General features: G+C 36.1%; 1 protein-coding gene across 3 annotated transcripts in view; it reads right to left on the minus strand.

The window, feature by feature from the left end:
• MKLN1 (muskelin 1) overlaps window positions 1-24,556 on the minus strand; it is a 337,548-nt gene that overhangs the window by 49,965 nt on the left and 263,027 nt on the right. For all 3 annotated transcript variants that reach the window (XM_037049181.1, XM_037049180.1, XM_037049179.1), the window contains 3 exons: window positions 19,597-19,809; window positions 11,436-11,657; window positions 8,423-8,552 (listed from right to left, as the gene is read on the minus strand). In XM_037049181.1, coding sequence (XP_036905076.1) covers window positions 8,423-8,552; window positions 11,436-11,657; window positions 19,597-19,809 — 565 coding nt within the window. The remainder of the gene's footprint in view (window positions 1-8,422; window positions 8,553-11,435; window positions 11,658-19,596; window positions 19,810-24,556) is intronic.

The raw sequence follows: 24,556 nt of genomic DNA on the forward strand, positions 1-24,556 counted from the left end.
GGTTTTCTTTTTTTCTTTCTTTTCTTTTTAGGTTTTCTGAACTATCTAACTAAATCCAGTGAAAGATTTTTTAGATCTACAGTACTGATAAGATTGAATGCTCTTTAAGAAATCTTAAATAAAGCCTATGTATTTCAGCTGAGCTTTTCACAGGTTTTGAAAAGACCAGTCAAGATTATACTGTAAAATGAATGCCTAGAATTGTGTTAACAATTGAGGTTAGAACCATATGCTTTAATTCCTAACCTGGGCTTGAGGAGTTAAGAGTATTTCAGGAGACAAGGAGCAACAGCCCAAGAGCTGAAAGAGGAGCACCAATTAGCCGCATTTTGGAGGTGGGAGAGAACAGCATGGGCAAAAAACCAAAGGCAAGAAAAAGTACACTATCTCTAAAGAATTAATATTCAGTGGTCATGAAACAAAGTATTGGTGGTAAGGTGTGGGTGGATATCAAGAATGGGGCTGGAACTCAATAAACTGAGGCATATCATTAAGGAACCTGTAAGTCAGGCTGAGTTTAGACTTAATCCTGAGGACAAAAAGAAACAAAGGCTTTTAAGCAAGGAAGAAAAAACATCAGGTTTATTTTTTTAAAAGAGATTTTCTTAATGAGTAATAATCAAAAGGCAACGCTGTCAGCCTACTTTTTCCTCCCTATGAGCAACTTACAAGGCCCATAAAAATAGAGCCCTTACAGTTGTATCCTTTATGCTTAGCTTATTATCTGGCACCTAATAGGTGATTAAAATTCATCTGTTGAGTAAATGTTAAGGCACATGGTTCTGTACTTAACTGGTAACACAGAACAACTGTATTCTGCTTGCAGGATGAAAAATGAGTGGGGAGAGGAGTAGGAAGAGGAAGGTTAGAAACAGAGGCCAAACAGCTGATAATAGATATAGCCTAAACTAGTGAGCAGCAATGGGAACAGAGAGAAGGTGGAGGTAAAACTGGTGACTTGATTACTGGATAGATTAGTGAAACTGTAAGTAGTACTCAAATGCTGTTGTGAAAACTGAGGTACCCAGCATTAATACCAGTTCAAACTAGATGGTCAATCCATCTCTGCCCTGCTCTGAGCAGGGACAGAATTAGCCTTGAAACACAATTTTGGTCACTTTTAGACATGCAAGCTAAGGCTGAGACATTAAGTAATTTACCCAAGGTTATTTTGGCTAAGGACTAAGGCAGGCTCTGGAGAGCTAGAACAGTGGTTCTCAATTCACATATCAGAAACTCTTGGAGTGAGGGCAGGGCTGAAAACCTCAGTTTTCACAGACAGAAAGGGTGCGGGGGACATGGGGAGGGAAGAAGAAAAAAAAGAAAAGGGGAAAATAGGAAGGAAGAGAGGCAAAGGAAGAGAGAGAGGAATAAAAAGGCAGGAAGGAGGGAGGGAGGGAGGGAGGGAGGGAGAGAGGAAGGAAAGGAAGAAGGAAGAGGAAAGAAGGGAAGAAAGAGGGGTGGAGGGAAAGGAGATGGAAAAAAACAAAATGAAAAGAAAATAATTTCAGTTTCAGTCTAATATGTCAACAGAGCCACTAAATTTCCATAATTCCAAGTATAACTGGAATAGTTTTAATTGGAAAAATTTTCCAAGTACAGTAATTCTAACCAATATACTCAACTCTCCCATAAAAACCTTCAGTTAAGACACCCATTATATATATAGCCTCTAGACAATGCAATTTATAGGCATATTGGTAAAATTAACCATTTGGGAAATGTGTACCCAGACAGAAGAGTGGTATTTTCAAAACTCAGATAAAGACCCTGTCGTTAAGCCTTTCAATAGTACCTTATTTTATTTAGAAGAAAAAAAAACTTTTTTTGTATTTGTAAAAGGCAATGAATAATCAGACTCAACTAATTTCTTCAACCTCATTTCATACCAACTTTCCCCAATATCAATTTGCACTAAGCCCCAACTGTTTCTGGAATATGCTAAGTTCTTTCCTGCTTTGGGACCTTTGTACTTGCTCTTCACTCAGTTCTTAATATGGTTCTTTCTAACTCTCTACTTTTTGCCTTAACTCTTAAAGATAACCCCCTCAGAAATGGGTTTCCAACCTACTCCACGTAAACGGGACTTCCCATGTTACTCATTATCACAGCACCCAATGTTTTCCTTCACTGTATATAGAAGGCCAACTGTAGGCCTCTCTCCACTAGAAGGTGAGTCTTTTTTGAGAAGTGATCTTATAAGAGCCATAAAATATACTTGGCGTATGGAAGGCACTGAAATATGTTGAGAAGGAGGAATGGAGAGAGTCAAACTTAGATGCTAGTAAATGATTCACAAATATTAAATTAATGAATGAATTTGTTTGCATTGTGGGATAACACACCATAAATCAATTAAAAGAACAGAGCAAAACTGGTGGCTTTGATTTTACAAAAGTTGATTATGGCAGTAATTTAAAAAACAAATCCACTTGCCTTTACCACTAATACCTCTAGTCCATGATAATAAAATTATAATGATGGAAAAAATGACAATTTAATGAAAATTTAAAGATTGCAGAATATAAAACTCATCTAAACTTTATACATAAATTTAAAAAGAGTAGAAGGAACTTTCACATCAAAACTAATAGATTATATCTGGATCGTTTGATACATTTTTTTACCTCTTTCTATATTTTCCAAAGTCTCTACAATGAGAATATTGCTTTTATAATCAAAACAAAATTGAACAACAACAACAAAAAATATTTGTCACACTTTGCTGGCTCTAAATCTAGCCATAACCATGAATGATGAAGCATTACAATGACCATTTTTTTTAAATCTCCAAAGGATAGTCATTAAATCCTCCTTATGACAGTGAATTTTTTAAACTAATTATCTGCCACTATGGCTCTTTGCCCCTTTTTTCTTTTAATCATGGGAGGCAGCTCAGAATGGTGGTGGTGGGGGGGGGGGCCATCATTGCATTCAAACTTCTTAATTCCAACTCTCTTTTCTGCTTATGTAATGCTGAATATATTATGTCACTGAGTTCAATTCTTCTCATCTGGTAAATGAGAACACCACCACCAGTCAGATATTTATAAACCACCAGGCTTAGTGACTGGCACACGGCAAGATCTAAATACAGAGCAGCTACTATAATCCCTCAGAATATGATCACCCAGCTAGGTTAGGAGCACTCTGAGATTCCATGATCATCTTGTTCCACTGCATCCCTAGACCAGCACTGAGCCAGTCATGTAGCAATTCTCAACATATTTTGTCGAATCAATCACTATCTTCATTACCTTTTTCAGGGAGAGGTACATTAGGATTGTAGGGAAGTATTACCTCTCTTCTATTTATTTAAATGGAAAGTTAGAGTACTCTTAAAAGCTAGAAGTTGTCAAAAATTAAATAAAATATCCCCACACTAACCCATGGTAGCAGAAAATAAATGAGTAAACAAGCAAGACAGACAATTTTAGATTAAATAAGTAACCCTATTAGTCACTTCTCATATTTCTTTCCACATTTCTAAATGTGGAAATATATTTACGCTGCTTGTTTAGACATCACCTACTGACACCCTGTTACAGCACATGAAGATTTTTACTGCACTGACACCATCCTCTCACCCGATCCTTCCACTGAATTTTATCCCAATATTTGGTTACACTGTAGTTTCTGCTTTATGATAATTAGAGAAATAATGCTCATTGTAGAGTCAAGAAATGTACTGTATGTCCTTTTGTATAATTTTTTCTTTTCTTATTATGTTCCTACCCTCAATCTTTTATATCAGATGTTATGAACCTATTGGCAATTTTTTATTCCAAATGTTCAAACACACCTATTGAGTTGACTTTTATCTGGAAACCTCACTCTGGTGAGGAAGAGTGCTCTTCTTTCCTATGTCCTCCTGCTCCAATCTGAACTAGATGCTTATTCGGTTTGCTATGCAGCTACCATCTTGAGATGACCTTTCACTGCTTCCCAGAGTCAGATCCTCTTTCTTCTTTCCAGCTTCCATGTTTTCTTTTTAACTACTTCTACTCCCTTTTGTTAGTGTGTATTGTGTACTAATTGCCTAAGGAAGAGTGGATATAAGATCTATCACATTTTTAATCTTGTGTGGCAGACAACTACTGATTGCTTGATCTAACAGCCATTTCCAACCCCCCTTCCCAAGTGTATTATATAAATATAGGCTGGAAAAGCTAAATAGTTGCTTTACCAAACTTTCTTGAAGCCAGGTTTCACAGGTTTAGTCAACGAAATGCAAGTAGGGAGCTTTCTGGGAAAGTTTTGCTTTTCTTCCTTTTTCCCTATCTGAGAAAAAGGCATGATGTTTGAGATACACCAGCCAATTTGCCACCATGAGACTACCATTGTGTTAAGGATGAAAAACAGAAAAACTAGAAAGAATCAGGGGGCCTTTGTGACATTGCTCAAGTCACTTCATCAGTGCCAGATTATCTACCCCTGAACTACTTATTCTATGAGAGAAAAGACTCCCATGGTTCTCTGGGTTTTCTATTACTTGAGACACATTCTATAAACCTTATGTATCTGAAAATAGTATTTCTATCCTCCTGCTTCACTGGTGTTTTGGCTACGGATAGAATTCTAGGTTGATAATAATTTCACTTCAGAATTTTAAACCTTATTCCCCCTTATCTTATAGCTTCCAATACTGCTGAAAATTTCTGTATCATTCTAAGTCCTATTCCTTTGAATACAACATCATTTTACCCTAGAAGCTTTTAAGATATTCTCCTTATGCCTGATATGTGAAATCCCACAATGCACACTGATGTGCCTCAGAGTGAGAAGGGTCATGTCTTTGTTTTTCTAAATTTGATGTACTGACTTCTACAGGGATCCATTTCTAATTTGGAGCCAATGTTATTCAGTTTGGGGAAATTCACTGCTCTTTATTTTATATTCTAGTCTCCTCCATTTGATTTGTTCTCTATAGCTGTAGAAACATTGGACCTCTTGGATTGATTTTCTAAGATCCCTATTTTCTCCAATTTCCATCTCTTTGTCTATTTTTCGGATTTTTTACAATTCTACTCTTTTATTCTAGCAAAATTCATTTTCCAAAAGATCTTTCATAGTCTCTGATCTTTCATTGCATCCTACTATAGTTACATGGATGCAGTATCCTTTTCCCTGAGAAAATTAGTCCTGACCCCGTATTTTTCCGGACTATAAGACGCACCCCTACCCCCATTCCAGAGGAAAATGCGGTGGCAACCCCGCTAAACCGCCAGGGAGGCTACATTTCAGACTATAAGACCCACCCTTATTTTCCTCGAAAATTTGGGGTGTGTGTCTTATAGTCCAAAAAGTACAGTACTTGTGTTCACAATGCATTACTCCAGATTCCTGTTTTCAGATTTGCTTTGTTTTCATGTCTCTCTTTCATGATGAAGGCCCTAATACAAAAGATACTTATCCGACAGTTCATTAAGAGCTACAAAATAAAACATTAATTGACAGTCTGTGTACTGTGGGCAACACTACAGGAGGACTGGGCTGTGAAAGTAGTCACTGTATTGGGGGGAAGGTGACAAGATCTGGCATTTTATTGGAAGTGGGGTGGGGGGGTTCTGAAACATTATCTAAAAATCTTTTCTCTGAGGCCATACATTTCCTCCAGAGAAAGGGATTCTAGTCTTTTCCTAGGAGACACATGCCTGGCACCATGGGAACAGGAACGTGGTTAAAAGCTCCACTATTCAGCTGATAGGTTTCGCTGTCCTATTTTTCACCCTGTCCCCTATGCCTCCACCAAGTCTCTATCATTCCATTTTCCCCTGGAAAATAAAGTGCTTGTAGGTGGTATGGGAGAAGGGGCCTGAGGGCAAACTACTTCACGTGTACTTTTTATTTTTTTACCTCTAGCACTATCTCTTGTTAAAAAACAAGTTTTTCCTCCTAAATACAAACAATGATTAGAATTAAAAGACCTGTTTTAATAAATAATAGCTAAAAGGAAAAGCAAGCTGGTCTAATTTCTTACCCTATTGCTCAAGTTAGGCATTTTAAACCTTAACCAAATACCATTCTTCTGTGTAAGTCACAGGCAAAGTAAATACTATGTAGGGTAACTGTGTATATCATCCAAAATAGGATACTTTTGAGAGTGAATGGAGCAGTATTAATAATTATGCCAGGGCAATATGCATAAAACTGGGACTATCTCAGGCAAACCAGTCACTGTATTACTAAGTGAATAACTTCCTGGATGCTGAGCTTGTAAACTGAAAAGGCATTACCAATTACATGTCCTCCCTCCAAACAAAGACATACTCTATTACACCAGTACATACTATGTCACTATATCAAAAAAAGATGGAAAGTATTAGGAAATATAGAATAATACATTTTTTGGATATTAATTCTTGCAAACCCTCCTCCCCAAATAGGCACACAAATAATTCTTTTAAAAGTTCACATATCGTCTTTCTGTTACAATGATAATTCATATATTTTAAACAGACAACTTCCGCCAAGATGGAGGCATAGGTAGAAACACTGTGCCTTCTCCCACAACCAAGTTTGAATACAACAAAGGTTTGGAGAAACAAAGACACAGCCAGAGGACAGAAAACTGAATTATACGGAAGTCCGACTACATCTAACCATTCACCGGGGATGGTAAGAGGGGCGGAGCCAGCAGCGGAGCAGGGTCAGGCAGGACAGGTCCCCCAACCTAGGCGCACAGGCAGCCCAGAACCAGTTGGGGTGTGGGGCAGACTGACCGTGGTTGCACATTCGTGCACAGTGAGACAGACCACGCAGGCCCCAGGGGGCGAGGGCTGACGGCCGTGGCACACTTGCGTGCAGTGGGACGAAACGCGTGGGCCCGGTGACGGCAGCAGCTGCAGCACCAGTGAGGGCCTCAGCGGCAGGCGGCAGACGGGACGCCATAGTCCCTCTTTGACCCCGCCCCCACATACAGTGTCACAACCCAGTGACTTAGTTGCCCTGCTCTAGTGAACACCTTAGGGCTCCGATCCTGCTACGGAACAGGAACAAACAGCCCAAAAGGTGGCGCAAGAAGAACTCAAACTCCCAGAGCCGATAACTCTCGGCAACTGAGAAATTGCCAGCCTCTCAGAAGCACAATTCAAGACACTGTTTATCAGGATGCTCACAGAACTGGTTGATTATAGTCACAAATTAGAGGAACATATGAAGGCTAAACTAATTGAAATGAAGGGAGATGCACAGGAAACCAATAGCGATGGAAAGGAAACTGGGACTCAAATCAATGGAATGGACCCGAAGGAAGAACGAAACATTTGACCAGAAAGGAATGAAGAAATGAGAATTCAAAAAAACGAGGAGAGGCTTAGGAACCTCCAAGACATCTTTAAACGTTCCAACATCCAGATTATAAGGGTACCAGAAGGGGGAAAGAAACAGCCACGAATGAAAAGCTTATTTAAACAAATAATAAAGGAGAACTTCCCCAATCTGCCAAATGAAATAGACTTCCAGGAAATCCAGGAAGCTCAGAGAGTGCCAAAGAAGTTGGACCCAAGAAGGAACACACCAAGGCACATCATCATTACATTAGCCAAGACTAAAATGAAGGAGAGAATCCTAGAAGCAGCAAGAGATAAGTGGACAGTCACCTACAATGGAGTACCCATCAGACTGTCAGTGGATTTCTCAAAAGAGACCTTACAGGCAAGAAGGGGCTGGAAAGAAGTATTCCAAGTCAGGAAATCCAAAGACCTACAGCCAAGATTGCTTTATCCAGCAAAGCTTTCATTTCGAATGGAAGGACAGATAAAGTGCTTCTCAGATAAGGTCAAATTCAAGGAGTTCATCATCACCAAGCCCTTATTATATGAAATGCTAAAGGGACTTATATAAGAAAAAGAAGATGAAAAATATGAACAGTGAAAGGACAGCAATCTCACAGTTATTAACAACCACACCTAAAACAAAAGCAAACCAAGAGGACAGCTAGATCAGGAGTGGAACCATAGAAATGAAGAACACATGGAGGGTTAGCAACAGGGGAGTGGGAGGAGGAGAAGGGGGGAGAAGGCACAGAAAACAGCATAGATGGTAGGTAGAAGATAGATAGGGGGAGGGCAAGAATAGTGGGGGAAATATAGAATCTAAAGAACTTGAGACACGTGGTTATAAACTAAGGGGAGGAGAATGGTGGGGGAGGGAGTGTGTGGGTGGAGGGGAATGAAGGGGGGGAATAGAACAACTGTAATGGTATAATCAATAAAATATATTTAAAAAAATAAAAAATTAAAATGAAAAAAAAAACAGACAAAACTGAATAATTTAGCTCACAGAGTTTTCCTTATTTCAGTCAGAATTACTTCAATTAAAGAAATGGGGAAAGAGCAAAGAATGGTTAGAACGCAAATGGGCTGCAATCTCCTACCATATAAAGTAGTTAAGACCTGAGAGAAGTCACTAAATGCCTTACCCATTCCAGAGTCTTTCTTGGTTCCATCTGATATTATGTCTACGTGATCAGAGTCCACATCGTAACTAAAGAAATCATTCAAGTAGGTCTTCGATCGCTGGCCACCAAATACATATAAGCAACGATTTTTCTGAAAAATAAGAAGGGAGTAAAGGACAGAGAAAGTAATCACTCCCATGAAACATTCCAAATAATCTTTTAAAAGTAGAAACCTCTACAGAAGTAACTTTATGACGGACCCCATACAATGCAGCACTATGATGGCACAAAGAGAAATGCAGCTTTCTATATATTGCAAAGAGGTGATCTCCAGGATATCCTATTAAAGTAAAAAATCAAGGCACAGAATAATGTATACAGGGTGCTGCCTTTGTATGAGAAAGGAGAAAAAGTAATATGTAAGTGTATGTTTCTTTCTCCAGAAAGAAACAAAGAGAACTAACAAAAGACAGTTACCTACTGGAGAAGTGACAGATCAGGAAGACAGGGATAAATATCCGATCTTTTGTAAAGAATCCAGACTTACGGTTTTACCCTTAGAACAAGGTAAATATTTTTATTTAACTAGATAACAACTCAAAAAGTCTCTGAAATTTGAATAAAAGAAATAATTGGTATATAAACACATGACCACAGAGAGATCATCACATACAGAAGTAATATTTCCAGTGATTTTAATTCATGTTTTTGACTACCTTTTCTTAGTGGGTTATATCCTAAATAGAAAAATAATAAGAAAATAATTTTAAACAGCATTCACTGATTTTGTTGTTAGTTTTGATATTCTGTAAACTATAAGACAGAGCAAGCAATGTAATATTGACATCAGGAAGGAGGATTTTAAACTTAAAAGATACATAAATACAAAATCAAAGATATTAAATTTTAAAAGTATAATCTTTAATTGTAATTAGATACATCATTATAAACTCATGATTTAATTTATCTCTACTTAAAAAACAGTTCACACATACACACACATGGGTATATTGTGAAGGTGGGGCATGCCTATTGGCCAAAGAGAGAGAAAAATATGGGTATCAAAAAGAATAATGACATCATTGGATTAAACATATCAAATATATAAAAGTGAATAAGTTCATAATAATACTTTAAAAATCCACTGGGTTAACTTTGGAGCCTTAACTCATTAATATGAAAAAGTGATAAAGGAAAAGAATCAAACATTCTTATAACCTATCCTGTGTGTTTACTTATCAGGGTAGCTATGTAGTTAATAGGAGTGAGTTTTTTAATAATATAATAGTCAATAAATGCAGAAGAAATGACACAATTAGGAAAATCACCATTTGACAAATCCTAATAAAATCTAGGCAGTGACTATCAATGGCTGCTAGAGAGCCATTAGGTAAAAAGTTGACAGGAAACTTTATACTTAATAAGCAGGCTGATAACACCCAAATTCACTGAACAACTTTAACATCAGTAAAATATGACTACACATTAAATGCCTCTTGATATTTTTCAATCACACCACTTTTGAAGTATTCTTGTACCTCTCCTTTTGTACCCCCTGCCCCCCGAGGAGGGAAAGTGAATCTAAAATCAAGTACTAGATTTAGCAGGGTGATCAAGATACACAAATATCTAAATACTGGGTTGTATATCTGAAACTAATATAATATATGTCAACTGTAACTAAAAAATTCTTTAAAGTTTTTTTTTATCTTGCCTTTAGAACCTTTACGCTCTGGTTTTAATGACCAGTCGACATGAAATATGGATAAAAGATCATACAGTATGAGGGTAAAATCAGCCAAATCAAGAATACAGAAAATTCTAAGGCACACATGATTAAATTTCATTAACAAACGGGTGAGTACTATTATGAATTATAAGAAATTTTAAGAGAAATTACAACCAAATGTAATACAGACTTTTTTTTTAAAAAGATTTTATTTATTTATTTTTAGAGAGAGGGAAAGAGAGGGGAGAAAGAGGGGGAGAAAAACATCAATGTGTGGTTGCTTCTTTCATGCCCCCTAATGGGGACCTGGCCCTCAACCTAGGCATGTGCCCTGACTGGGAATTGAACCGGCAATCACTTGATGTGCAGGCCAGCACTCAATCCACTGAGCTATAGCAGCCAGGGCATACTACAGCCTGGTTCTGAATCCCAACTTCAATAAACCAACTATGAAAGGTATTTTTCAGTATTTCAGAACAATTCTATATATTAAAAAATATTAAGAAATTGCTTTTACTTTGGTTAGGTCTTATAATGGTATTACAATGATGAATTTTAAAAGTCCTTAGCTATTAATGACATATAGTATTTACAGGTGTAAAAATAGTGTTTGAGATTTGCTTTAATATATCCCACCAGCATAAGAAAATTTAAGAATAAACTTAAAATTCAAAGAAACATCAAAAAAATAAATGAAATACAAGTGGGTTAAATATATGAAAAATAAACAGTGGAATACTGATAACAGCTGAAACTGATGAGTACAAAGGAATTTATCATACTCTTCTCCCCACTTTGGTATGTTTAAAATATTCCATAATATATTTTTCAAGTTATGTTCACAGAAAGAAGTCCAAGTTTTCACTGTAACATCTGGAAAGGTATGTTGATTTGGCTCATAAAGTTTAATTTCATTCTATAAAGTCAATTCTTAATTATTTGCATTTAATGAAGAAGAGCAGAGGGGAAAATAAGAACAGATAAGAAAATTTACCTTCTAGTTACTAAGAGAAATAAATAGAAATAGCCTCAATATTTATATAAGCAGTGAAGTTAGTCACAAAAATGCCTAGATTAGTATCTAAGTGATAACTATTTTGGAATTACTAAGTTGATGGGAAATAATTTTAATTAGCTAACAAATCAGTGTTAAAGAGTTTTATTTTTGTCTATCGCTACTAACATTAGTTATTTATTTCTAATAAAAAGTTTTGGTCTCTTACTGAGGAATTTATTTCACCACTTCTTTTCCTACTGAGATATAGATGACAAAATAATACAACACAATGTACAGAATATTCTTACTGAGTGGAAGAGCATGCAGTGTCCTATCCGAGACTGGACATCCTCAGGCCCAGCATTGCAGGAGTCCTCTCGAAGAAGTTTCCAGCTCTGACACTGACAGTTGAAAGCAAACAACCCACTGAATTGTGGTTCACTGGCTCTGCTGTCGTCCACGCTGCCATTACAGGTCAAAATTCTACCACCAAAGGTGTAGATCATATGTTTTTCGGAGTCCATACACATCTATCAGAACAAGACAACAGATTGAATAGTTTTAGACTGTTTTTGTCCTATGTACTAAAGTGAAAACAATGTGAGTAGTTTTAGATTCTTTAAAAAAGAAAACAAAACTGAACTTTGTCTTAATAACACTAAGTACCACAACTGATTGTCACACGCACTTACTGCAATACTGCTCAGCACCTGGCAGGTATATTTCCAAATACCTTTTCACATTTCCATTTTTCCCACTGAGAATAAAATATGTTGGGTTAAAGAGCTTTATGCTTTCTTGAGATTAGTAATTTTTACCAAATTAACCAATAATACTGAATGAGGCACTGAATGAGGTGTTGACTTTCAAACCTAAGAGTAAACACAGATCATACTCTACAGGTAAACAATGATCACATGCGCCTTTTAATCCTCCTTATAAAAACTTTCTATTCCTGGGAAACATCTTATTAATCTTGCTAGCAAATGTGTGAATGAGTGATGCAGCTAAGTTCATCTCCCTGCATTTATTTTACAAAACACTCAAATTGTTACAAAACAGTACATCAAACAAAAAGACATTTAAAGCAATCAGTCTCCAGACTGACATCTATGGTGTGATGAACCTTGTCTTCTTTTAACACAATACTGTAAATTTAATTTTCTTTCAGGTGTGTTATGCAACTCATGTTCAAAAGCCAACCTTAATTCTTTCATTCTTTCAACTCAAGATTATAGTTTTTCACAAAAATATCAGGGAAAAGTCATTTGTCAAAAGATAATAAATAAGAATTAAATTTATTTCAAGGAATATGTACATCAGGTTGGAAATTGACAGTGAATACAAGTGGCATTTATATTTAAAGAAAAAAACTGTGTACACAAATTATTTTGCTAAAGCACAAATGCTAGCCATTGGATGTTCAATTCTCCCCTATCAAATTACTTCTGCTATTTCTTTTTGTATTGTTTTTAACAAAAAGCTTTTTAAACAATTGCAAAACTTGGTTTTTACATTAATACTGAAAAGATTTTAACCAATGTCACCCCAATAAATTCAAAGAAAAAACTGTAGCCCATCCTAATCTTCACCCACCATCAGAGATCTACTCACTTGCTACTACCCAGGTTTCTGGCAATTTTCATAAATTAAGATGAAAAATCTACTATACCTCAAGGGTGAAATCTTGGTGAATATGGTTGCAAAACTGAGAAAGTTTTCATGACCCTGACCCTCCAAAGAAAGTGTTTCCACTCGAATCTTCAATAATCCTATCATTAAAAGCAATCCATATACTTCTGAGAACAACTCAGCATGGCCCCAATCACCTGCTGTATGTATGACTGTCTAGGTCTTCACTGAAGCTAGGTCCCATCACCCTGTCCTAAGTAATTCAGGCTCCAATTTGCAAACACTGGTGATCATGCTGAAAATCCCAAGGGACTTATACCATGGAAGCCAATTTACATCTTCATAAATTCAGAGAGTCATACTAATTTTGGCCCATCTATGTTTTATCAGTTTTCCTATGGTTATCTGGCCCTTATAGGTCTTCACACAAAGGAATTTTTTCTTTCCTTTTGGGGGTAATTTCAATGTGCCTGTTCTCATCCATTTGCGTACAAAGGTAACCAGTTTTCTCTCTGAGGCTTTTAGGATTTTCTCTTAATCCTTGGTTCTAAAATTTCATTTCGGAAGTATCTAGGCAGGGATATTTTCTTTCATTCATCTGGATCTGTACCTGGTGTTCCCTTTGTTCTAAAAACTGTCTTTCTCGGAGTTTTCTTCATTTTCACCTTGAGTTTGTTTGTTTGGTTTTTTTTTCTTGTCTGCATTCTCTTCTAGAGCTCTTATTAGGTGGCACTGAAACTTCAGGATCTTTTCTCTGTTTCTTTTCTCTTAAAATTTCAACTCACTAATTTAGTAACCACTTACAGGTAAGTATGTTCATTCTGCTTCCCAATTAATTTGCTGAAATTTAAAAAATCTTTAATTTGTCATTTTCCTAGGCATGTCTTTTTAATGAACGCAATATCCACCTGAATTACTCTGAAAATATCACTTAAACTTATCTTAAAGGCTTTTTCAGTTTATACTAGTTTTTCTTTGTTAATTTTTAGTTTGTTGAGTTCAGCATCTTTCTCATGGTATTAAATATATTCAAATATTTTGATTTTTTGGTTGTTGTTCTAGTCCTTTTTGCATCTGAGAATCTCTAATCATTTGCCTGTTGCAAATACAATAGCCTGCGTAAAGGGACTGGGTGGGAAGAAATGAGATGTGATGCTACGAAGGGCTTCACAGCTGCTCTCCAGTGCCCTTGGGAGCCTTGCTCTTTCTAGCTCCATTGCCCACACTCGACCCCTTGACCTATGAACAATGATCACAGTTAAGCGCTACTCAGTCAAATTGAAGAATGCTCTGCTGTTCAGCCTCCCACAGATTACCTACTGTTTGCCCCAGCTATATAAACTTTGAGGCTCATGTGGCTGCTATCATACACGCTCCAGTTTTTTTCTGGTTGGATCTGATCTTGTCTGCTTTCTACCTTAAAGGAATTTTATCCATTTGTTTTTTTTTTTAAGTTCTCCAGGGGCATTCTTTCTTGTTTTTCAACATCATTACTAATGTATTCTCTTGTTCAGCCTGCCAGTGATCCACAATGACCCAGGGAGAATGTCAATAAGCTGAGATCTCCAATGTTTTCCCTGATGTTTCTCCTGTCATTTCTTGGCTAGCTCATGTTTTTTCCTAGTAATTTCTGCAAAAAGTAGTCATACTTGAAGAGTTTGCCTATATATAAAATTCTTGCCTCACACTCTCTTTTTCTGAATACCTTCTAGATGTTGCTCTGTTTCCTGGCACTGAATGTAGGTGTAGACACATCTGGTATCAGTCTCATTTGATTTCTCTTACAGTTAACTTGATCACTTTTGCCTAGTTGCCCCCCAAAATGGCTTCTTTATACTTGAAATCCAATGTTACTAACACATGTCTTACAGTTGAGTGCCTAGTTCAGTTTTCCCAGAATATAGCTCACCTTTTGAAATATGAAATACTCTTCTTTATTCAGGAAAGTCTTCTTGAATTTTATTTATAAATAATCAACTTCCATTGTTTTGGTTTTTGTATTTAATGTCTCCAATTACAAGTATGTTGGCTCACTTTTGCCTGTCTTCTTGATCTGTAATTTTCTGCCTAATTCTTTTTTAAATCTTTATTTATTTATTATCTGTTCTTATTTCCATGGTATAATTACCTTTACCTATTCTTCACTATGCTCTGTGTAGCTCGGTTGTCACTGCTGAAAGTGTTTTTCTTCAATTTCTCTCCTGAGTTTTACCAGGTCCAATTTCACCTGCTCCTATTACTTGGTCATTTCATCTGCATTCTTGAATTCATGCTTTGTAGTTTTCTTCAGAGTTTCAAGCTTCCATTAAATCATGTAATTCATGTTTGGATACTGGAATATAATTTTCATCTACTGTTGTGTGAAGAAAAGTTTTGCTGTTTTTCTTTAGAGTACGTCTTTCTTTTCTTTAAATATTATTTTATTGTTGTTCACTTACAGCTGGCTATCTGCATTTACCCCCCACCACTTCCCCCGACCTGGCCAAACCCATCTCCCTCCATTGCTTCCACCCCAACTTGGTTTTATCCATGTGTCCTTTTTTCAAAAAATATTTTTATTAATTATGTTATTACAGTTTTCCCAATTTCCCCCCTCTATTCTCCCTCCACCTGTCCCCCCAACCCCCCAGCATTCCACCCCCTTAGTTTACATCCATGGGTTCTTTCAGTCCTCTGTTTCCCATACCATTTTTTTTATCTCTCCTAGTCTACCTATGCCTACTAACCATGCTTCTTCTTCCCTGTACCTTTCCCCACAGTCCTCCCTTCCCCCTCCCCACTGAAATTCCTCCATGAGATGTCCATTTCTCTGATTATGTTCCTGTTCTGGTTGTTTGCTTGGTTTTTGTTTTCATTGTTTTTCTTTTCTTTTAGGTTCATTTGTTAATAGTTGTGAGTTTGTTGTCATTTTACCGTTCATAGTTTTGATCTTCTGCAGTTTCTTAGATAAGTCCCTTTAACATTTCATATAATAAGTGTTTGGTGATGATGAACTACTTTAACTTGACCTTATCTGAGAAGCACTTTATCTGCCCTTCCATTCTAAATGAAAGCTTTGCTGGATAGAGCAATCTTGGATGTAGGTCCTTGCCTTTCATGACTGGAATACTTCTTTCCAGCCCCTTCTTGTCTGTAAGGTCTCTTTTGAGAAATCAGCTGACAGTCTGATGGGAACTCCTTTGTAGGTAACTCTCTCCTTTCCTCTTGCTGCTTGTAAGATTCTCTCCTTATCTTTAACCTTGGGTAACTTAATGATGTGCCTTGGTATGTTCCTTTTTGGGTCCAACTTCCTTGGGACTCTCTCAGCTTCCTGGACTTCCTGGAAGCCTACTTCCTTCGCCAGATTGGGGAAGTTTTCCTTCATTATTTGTTCAAATAAGTTTTCAATTTCTTGGCCTTCCTCTTCTTCTTCTGGCACCCCTGTAATTCGAACATTGGAGTGTTTCAGGTTGTTCCAGAGGCTTTTAAGAGTCTCTTCACTTTTTCAAATTGTTTCTTCATTTTGATCTGGATGTTTATTTTTTCCCTTTTCTTCCAAATTGTTGCTTTGAATCCTGGTTTCCTTCCTGTTACTGTTGGTTCCCCAAACATTCTGCTTTATTTCACTTTGGGTATCCTTCATTTGTTTTTTCATTTTTCGACGAAGCTCAATTAGTTCTGTGAGCATTTTGATTATAAGGGCTTTAAATTCTCCATCAGATAGGTTGTCTATCTCCTTGCTTAGCTCTCTTTCTGAGGCTTTACTCTGTTCTTTCATTTGGGCCATATTTCTTTGTCTTGGTGCAGCTGATAGGTTGTAAGGGGCAGGGCCTTAGGTATTCACCCAGGCAGGGTAACCCTCTTTGCTGCGCTGCGGAACTGCCGATGGGGGAGGAGCCAGAGAGGGAACAGTGCTGCTAGCCTGCTCATCTCTAGAGCACTTTTCCATGGACTCTCGGACTCTTGTGTGAGACTGGGAGTTTCTCCTACTGAGCCAGCCCCCGCCGTAGCCCACAGCCACCTCTGAGTTCCCTTAAGTCAGCCCCTCCCATGCAGTTCATTGAGCTCCGTAGCCAGCCTGCCCCCAAGGTCTGAGCTCCACAGCCAGCCCTGACCCCAAGGTGCACTGTGTCACAGCAGTTTTTCTGAGTTGGCCCGCCTGATCCACCGCCTTACTGGTCTGATTGTTCTGGTTGATTTTTTTCTTTAATTCCTTTGTTTCTGGAGTTCCATGCAGTTTGATTTTCTGGCACTTTCAGTTGCTTATTGATTTCAGATTGGTTGTTATCCTTCTTTTAGTTGTATGAGGAGGCGAAGGGTCTCTACCTATGCCTCCATCTTGGCCAGAACTTCCATGTGTCCTGTAGAGTACCTCTTTAAAGATTTGGTGTTTATTGTTTTGTAGATTTTCATATTTAAATTCAATTCATTTAAAGTTGAATTTCCCTGTACCAAATAACAGAGGGTTCCTATGAAAGGGTGATGTTCTTGTTCAAGGAAACCCTCTTTTGTTGCTACTGAATTAAATGACTTCTTCAAAATATAGTGCATCTGTGAAGTCACATCTTCCTTAGCTCTATGAACCCTCACCTGGGTTGGCAGTGGGCTTCTATCACAAGACTTGAGCTTCCCCAATTTCTTTATTGGATATTGCAAAAGGAGCCACTGTCACCAGACGTCTTGGTGTTCCTCGTACTTTTTGAAGGTGGTGCTTTCTGACACCTACCACATCTTTGACTTTCTGGGTGCTTCCTATCTCTCTGACTCCTCCAGAGGCTGCCTTGGGTTCAAAACTTTCTGCCCCGCTCCTAACACGTCCCACTAAGATGTATCTCTGCTAGGCTCTTCTACATTCCCAGTTCCCTACTACACTGCTGTCAGCTTCAATACAGGTTATGTATGGGTATTTCAGTTGGTTTGGGCTAAACTTACAAGAAATTGGGAGTTGTGGGTTTTCTTTGGCTCCTGGTCTTGCTAAATATGTGCCTTGTGTTTTTTTATAGATCTTTTTTTGTTTGCTTCTCATTGTTCCTGAATATCATACAAAGCAACAACATCCAAAGCTTCAGAACTAAGCTGCCACTATATTTTTTAATAAATCCAAGTTTTTCACTAAATTAAATATGGCAAAGTAACTTTTAAACATGTCTTTATGCCTCTAGCGTTCTCACATTCCTTTCTAATTTGAACAGTAAGTGTCAAATCTTAGTGTCATGAACAACCCCATGGAATTTTTGAAGTTCCAACTTACAGCTTTATTTGCATGAAACAAGACTAGCAAATGAAGGCTTACACAAGGTCAGAGAGCTAGTTGTTAGCTGAATTAGGACTGAAATCCTGGTTTCTTCATCCCTAGTGTTGTGTTATAACATCTGATCTGTTGAAAACCAGACATTAAACAGAATCGAGCTTCCAGGGAACATTCAATTTTATCAAGGTCAAAAGAAACAAAGACCATACACTAGGCAATATATCTGTACTCATACTACCCTTATGTTATTCTTCTTTCAAACTGTTAAAATAAAGACATAGGCATCTTTTGTAAAAAAAAAAAAAATTTATTACCAGTTGAAAGCAAGAAAATAAATTGTTTCCCTCACAATGTTATCTGCTGATGTTCTGTTTTTAAAAGATCAGAACCAGCCAAACTTTTTTTGGAGTTCTTATTTTCCACATGAAAACACTGAGAATGTCAGCAGGGAAGTGCAAAGCCTTGCAGAGCTCCGTTATGTAGAGCCAGCAGATGTTCCAAATTCAATCTGGGGAGTACTTTGAAGACTAATGTTTTTGATTTTCCACCCACCACTTACTTGATAGGCATATAATCCATTCTTCTTTTCCTTACCATTCTCTTATCATCACTACTCGTTAATATAAACATAGCAGTACAATACTTTTAAAGCAAAGAATTAACAAAAATATGTAAAGAAATAATAAATAAAGACTTGAATTTTACTTGCATATAAGATAGGAGGTTAAATAGGTCTAAGTTAGATTCTCTCATAATTCTAGCACTACCTCCCATTCCTCAGATACTAGCTAATACTATGTCCATCATTATAGTGTTGTAGATTTTTTTAAAGTCTTTTTCTCCTCCATACCCCCCAAAAAACTCTGAACAGGGGTTGAACCAAGTAAAACTGCCTATAAAATTTGAAGTGATTTCTGTTTTGTTTGAGGTACTGAACTACAATGAACTGCTATGGAAACAGTATTCAAATACAGATAACAATGGTATGACACTGATGGAGATGGTGATGAGACCTACATATATAAATATAAAAATGGCTTACAGTATCCCTGTGTGTAGTCTTGTCTACAGCATCACTGTATGATTTCTATTGGTGCTGAATTTAAACTTTATCTAGTTTATGTCAAATTACTATTAGTTTTATCATATTTATGATTACATACAATGGTAAATAATTTCACTCAAATTGAATGAAAAGCTCTAGATTTCAAATTCCTGAATTCACTATAAAGTAATTTTAAATTTCTTCCAGGAATGTAGAATAAAAAGCTTTAAAAGGGAAAACTGCTATTGTTATGATTTATAGATATTTATTATAAAATGAAATTTGTTTTTCCGAATGTGTGTTGCTCTGTCTACTCTCTAATGCTTTTGTAAATTCACATTTGTGTCCTGAGATCTTAGTGTTTTATTCTACAGTAAACGAGGGCAAAAAATGTTAAAGAATAACTTTATACCTATTGAAACAAGTTATTTTTATTATCTGTCACGGGAATTTGTAATAAAAATCACTAAGAAACAACTCAGCATAACATGTGAAATAAACCCCACAGCATGACTTACTAAGCACTAAGTAATTCTACCATATATTTATCTGGGCACCAAACCTGATGATCAAACACCAACTTCGGCCCTCCATCAGCAGCCGTATCCTCACTGAGTAGCATCCACGTGTTAGTGTCAATGTCGTAACGATAAAAGTCACTCTTCAGAGATTTGCTGTTCCTCACAGAGGAATCCAAGTAACGGCCCAACGTGTAGATCTGCCTCCGTTGAATGTCAATGCACATTTTATGACACGATCTGGCACTAGGACCATTCTGTAGAGAAAAAACAATTCCGAGAGTAATAAAACAAAATTCAATGCCCCTTTTTGTTGACTTTCAGTACAAGCTTTGCTCAGAAACTCATAGCAAGTGAACTAACATAAGTCCAACACTAAGCTTAAATCTCAAGGAAAGCAAAATAAGCAGTAGAAGATACAAATCTTACCTCAGAAATGCTTAAAATCTACCAGGAAAGATGAGATGAACTATTCTGTACCCTGTGGTATTCTATTCATAACAATTATATGGTTTCTATTATATACTCCACTGCATTTTAGTCATTTGTGCAAAGTTTAATTCTCTATTGCATGTCAATCTACTTAAAGACATATTTGGTCTTTTAAAACATTTCTCATCAGAATTCCTTACCAGAATCTAGCACAAGACAGGCACTCCAAGAATATCTAGAACCACTGAATTTCATAACTAGAAGGAACCTTCATAAAATCTCTAGTTTAATTATCTCCTTTTAAAGACCAAAGGCATCCTCCTGAAAGCCAGTAAGCTAGTGACAAGCAGAATGAGAATCCAAGTCTCTGACTTCTTCATCTCCCCTTTATACCACATACATCTGACTCTCCTAACTGAAAAAATAACCCAATTAGGGAGCAGTATGAAGAATAGTATACTACTAACAAAAATTAGGTGAGATCACCTGTATCATAGGACTGAATAAAATATAAAAATTATTGTAGTATAAACCAAAAATAGAGTCCATTAACAAAAAAAAAAAAACCTCTTTAATTAGCAGGGCTGAATTAAAAGGAAATGAAACTAATATTTCTTAACTATCTCCTAAATTCTGTCTATATTATTACTATGTATGTATGTGTGTATATATTTCATTTAATCAACATGACAACTCTATAAGAAAATATTACCATCATTTCATAGAGCTTAAATAATCTGTAAACAGTCACAAAACTAGAAAGAAAGACAGAGAATCTACGCCCCAGGGTAACCAAGACAAAATCTGGGTTCTTTCCACTATTCTGGGTTATTTTTTCCAGAAGAGAAACAAAAACAAAAATATATTTATTACAATGTGTGTGGTTATAACTGAGATAAAGAATTATTGTTCCAGAAATAACAGAGTTGAAGTACAAAGTGGAAACAGAAATCTTGGTGAATGACTGACAGAGAAGACATATAATCTTGTAAGCAACAAAGAACTATTATAGGTTTCTAGAGTAGGATATAAAAGAAGAGTAATCTACCATCACTATTTCGATTAAACGAAGCAACAGAGGTATCAGGCATAAAGGACAATTTGACATTAGTGTTATTAATCCAGATATTAAGTTGATATAAATCTGCATTTTAGTATTCATACTAATTACTACTTTAAAACTTATTTTTAAAGATTTGTGTCAAGAAAAATCTTTAGTAGATAAGGTGAAAATTTTTCCTTGGGAAAGAATTTCTTTCATAATGAAATAATCTCAAAAATAAAGATAGAGTAAGGGTAATATATAATAAATCAATGCCACATTTCCTAGAGTATGAAATTTGAAATTTTATTAGGAGAATAACAGAACTTCTTGCTTCATCAAGCAAGCATGAGTGCTATTAAAATGTTGAGCAATTACAACCTAAGTAAAAAAAAAAATAATAATAATAGTAATCAACAGAATAGGAAATGGACAAAATTAACAGTTGTTTTTTTAAAGATTCATAAAATTATTAGTAAGACTAATAAGTAAGACTAATTTTTTAAAATTAGTAAGACTAATTTTTTAGTAAGACTAATTTTTTAAAAAGAGAAAATAGAAATGGCCAATATTAGAAATGAAAGCAGGACTATCACTATGGGCTCACTCTAAGTTAAAAAGAAATAGGGTCTCCTATAAAAAAAATAGGTAAAATGTGACAAAGTAGGTAAAAAGACATATTCCTTGAAAAAATTTAACTTACACAAGGGGAAGAAGAAAATTGGAAGTCATTTATATCTACTGAAAAATTGAATTCATAATTTAAAACCTTTCCACAGATAATTAATAATTTACAATCTTCCCACAGAGAATAAACTAGTCCCATATATCTAGACTGGTAAATTTTATTAAACACTTAAGGAAGAAATAATAGCAAATTTACAAAATTTTTCAGAAAACAGAAAAGAAAAAAAAAGCTTCCATTTTAAATCTGTATTCTATTCCATTCCTAATTTATTTTAGGAGGACAACATAACAGTGAAACAAAGTAACACCAATAGTAGACAGGAGGAGAAGGAGAAATAATATACAGGCAGCTAGTGTATATACCTCATGCACAAAGACACAAAACTAACTTTTAACAAAATATTATCAAGTAGAATGCAGCAGGATAAAAAGGATATTTTATAATTAAAGGGTTTACATCTCAGGAGTGTAAAGTTGACTTTACATTTGAAAATCAATCAAGTTAATTCATCACCTTAACAGAATTAAAGGGGGAAAACATGATTGTGTCAAAATATAGAAAAAGCATTTTATAAAATCCAATACACATGAGGAAAAACTTACAGCAAACTAAGAATAGAAACTCCTACCAGCCATTGTGACCCTGACACTTCCCCAACACTTAAAAACTTTTCCAATGAAGTTTATAATGATATTAACAAATATATTATTTTTAGATATTGTATATAAAATACATGAAGATATGGAAGATGTGCATAACTCAGGGAACCAATTTTTCAAATGACCAACACATGGGTAAAAAAACATAGATAAAAGATCCATTCAAAGAACAAGACAGAACAATGTGTTTTAATGTAATAGAATATAAAATGTTAGCTGATAGGGCTTCTGAGTAGCATCTCAAAAGTCATTTTAGACAATTACACATGTTCTTTTTTGATCTCATATTCCTGCCAGAAATGCTTGTGAGTTCTGGTTGCTCCCCATCTTCTTCCCCATTGACCTCTGTCAAAAATTAATTGATCATATATATTTCTTTCTGGACACTTTATTCTGCTCCATTATCTTTTGGCCTGTTCATATACCAATATGAGATTCTCTGAGGTCAGGTAAGATAACACCTCTCTATTCTTTTTAAAAAATTTATTATGATTCTTCTAGGTCCTTTCCATGTGCACATAAGTTTTAGAATCATATTGTTAATTTCTAAAGCTGTTGGGATTATGATTGGGAATGTCATGATCTATAAATCAATTTGCAGAGAACTGATGTCTTCATATGGTCTGGTAATCCATGCACACAGTTAAATCTCCATTTATGTCAGTCTTTTCTAATATCTTGCAGCACACCTGGAATTTTTAGGATAGAGGTCTTGGATATTCTTTTTTTCTTTTTTAATTTATTTATTTACCTTTAGAGGGGAAGGGGAGAGGGAGAGAAACATCAATGTATGGTTGCCTTTTGTGCATCCCCTGCTGGGAGTTGGCCTGCAGGGAACCAGCCTGCAACCCAGGCATGTTCCCTGACTGGGAATCGAACCGCGATCGTGTGGTTCGCAGGCCTGCGCTCAATCCACTGAGCTACACCAGCTAGGGCCGAGGTCTTGGATATTCTTAATAAATTGATCCCAGTGTACTTCGTGTAATTATATAAAAGAGGATATTAAAACACTACTTTCCTTTTCAAAAACATATCTGAGGTCCAATTTTCTTTATATATTTCACACAAAACGATATGTCACAAGAGATTAAGTGTGGCAGCACATATGAAGATGTAGTTTTCCATGAAGTCAGACATTAAAGAGATTTATAAAAATGCAAAACTAAAGAAAAACACATTTTTGAACCTATAAAAACTTATTTGCATATCACCTTGAACATTTAAAAAATTATTCTCGCCCTGGCTGGTATGCCTCAGTGGATTGAGTGCTAGCCTGCGAACTGATAGGTTGCCAGTTCGATTCCCAGTCAGGACACAGGCCAGGTCCTCAGTGGGGGGCATGTGAGAGGGAACCAATCTACGAAGCTCTCACACACTCATTTTTCTCTTTCTTTCTTTCTCTCTTCCTTCCCCCCCTCTCTAAAAATAGATAAATAAAATCTAAAAAGAAATTATTAAAAAATACATAAATACATAAATAAAAATAAGCCAATTACTCTCTTTAAGAGCTGAGCCATCCCATTCCTTCAATCTCTTAAATGTGTTATTAGATACATATTTAACTTAAGTGATTTATATTAATTTTGCTTTTTAATTGTACATCATATTTTTAAAACACATGCCCTGGGGAATCATCAAACAGTAGCTTGTACTCACTGGTAGAGAAAGTCAAATTAGATAATGGAATATTAACTGTTTAATTCTGGAAGAAATGAGCATTTCTGCTAGAGCCACATATCACCATTCAATTCACAGACAGATCAACAAAAGATTTTTTGGTGTCTATATGAAGAAAATAATAATGAACTATACTAAATCTGCACTCCAGCACTAGGTTCCCACTTATACCTGTTGTCTTCAAAATAACAGACACAGCATTCTTGTCAAAACAATCTGTGTTTTTCCAGGGTTAGTTTTAAATAATTATTAACTGCATTCTAAATATCACTAACAACATATAGAAGTGGTATAAAAAAATAATGCCCATGCCCAGCTTCAAAAGTAGGACATTAATATTACCTTTGAGGTCCTGTGTAAACCAACCTCTTTTCAAGCCAAACGGCCACGCTCCTGAACTTTGTATTTATCAGTCCTTTGTTTTACTCTAGCATTAACTTTTCAGTTAACTCCTATCACCTCCTTACTCACTGAAGAGTAAGAACATGATTTATGCCTTAAGGAAT

This window comes from Sturnira hondurensis, unplaced genomic scaffold (assembly GCF_014824575.4).
Source record: "Sturnira hondurensis isolate 20B ecotype Veracruz unplaced genomic scaffold, ASM1482457v3 Scaffold0006437, whole genome shotgun sequence".
In the NCBI taxonomy this organism is placed as follows: Eukaryota; Metazoa; Chordata; class Mammalia; order Chiroptera; family Phyllostomidae; genus Sturnira; species Sturnira hondurensis.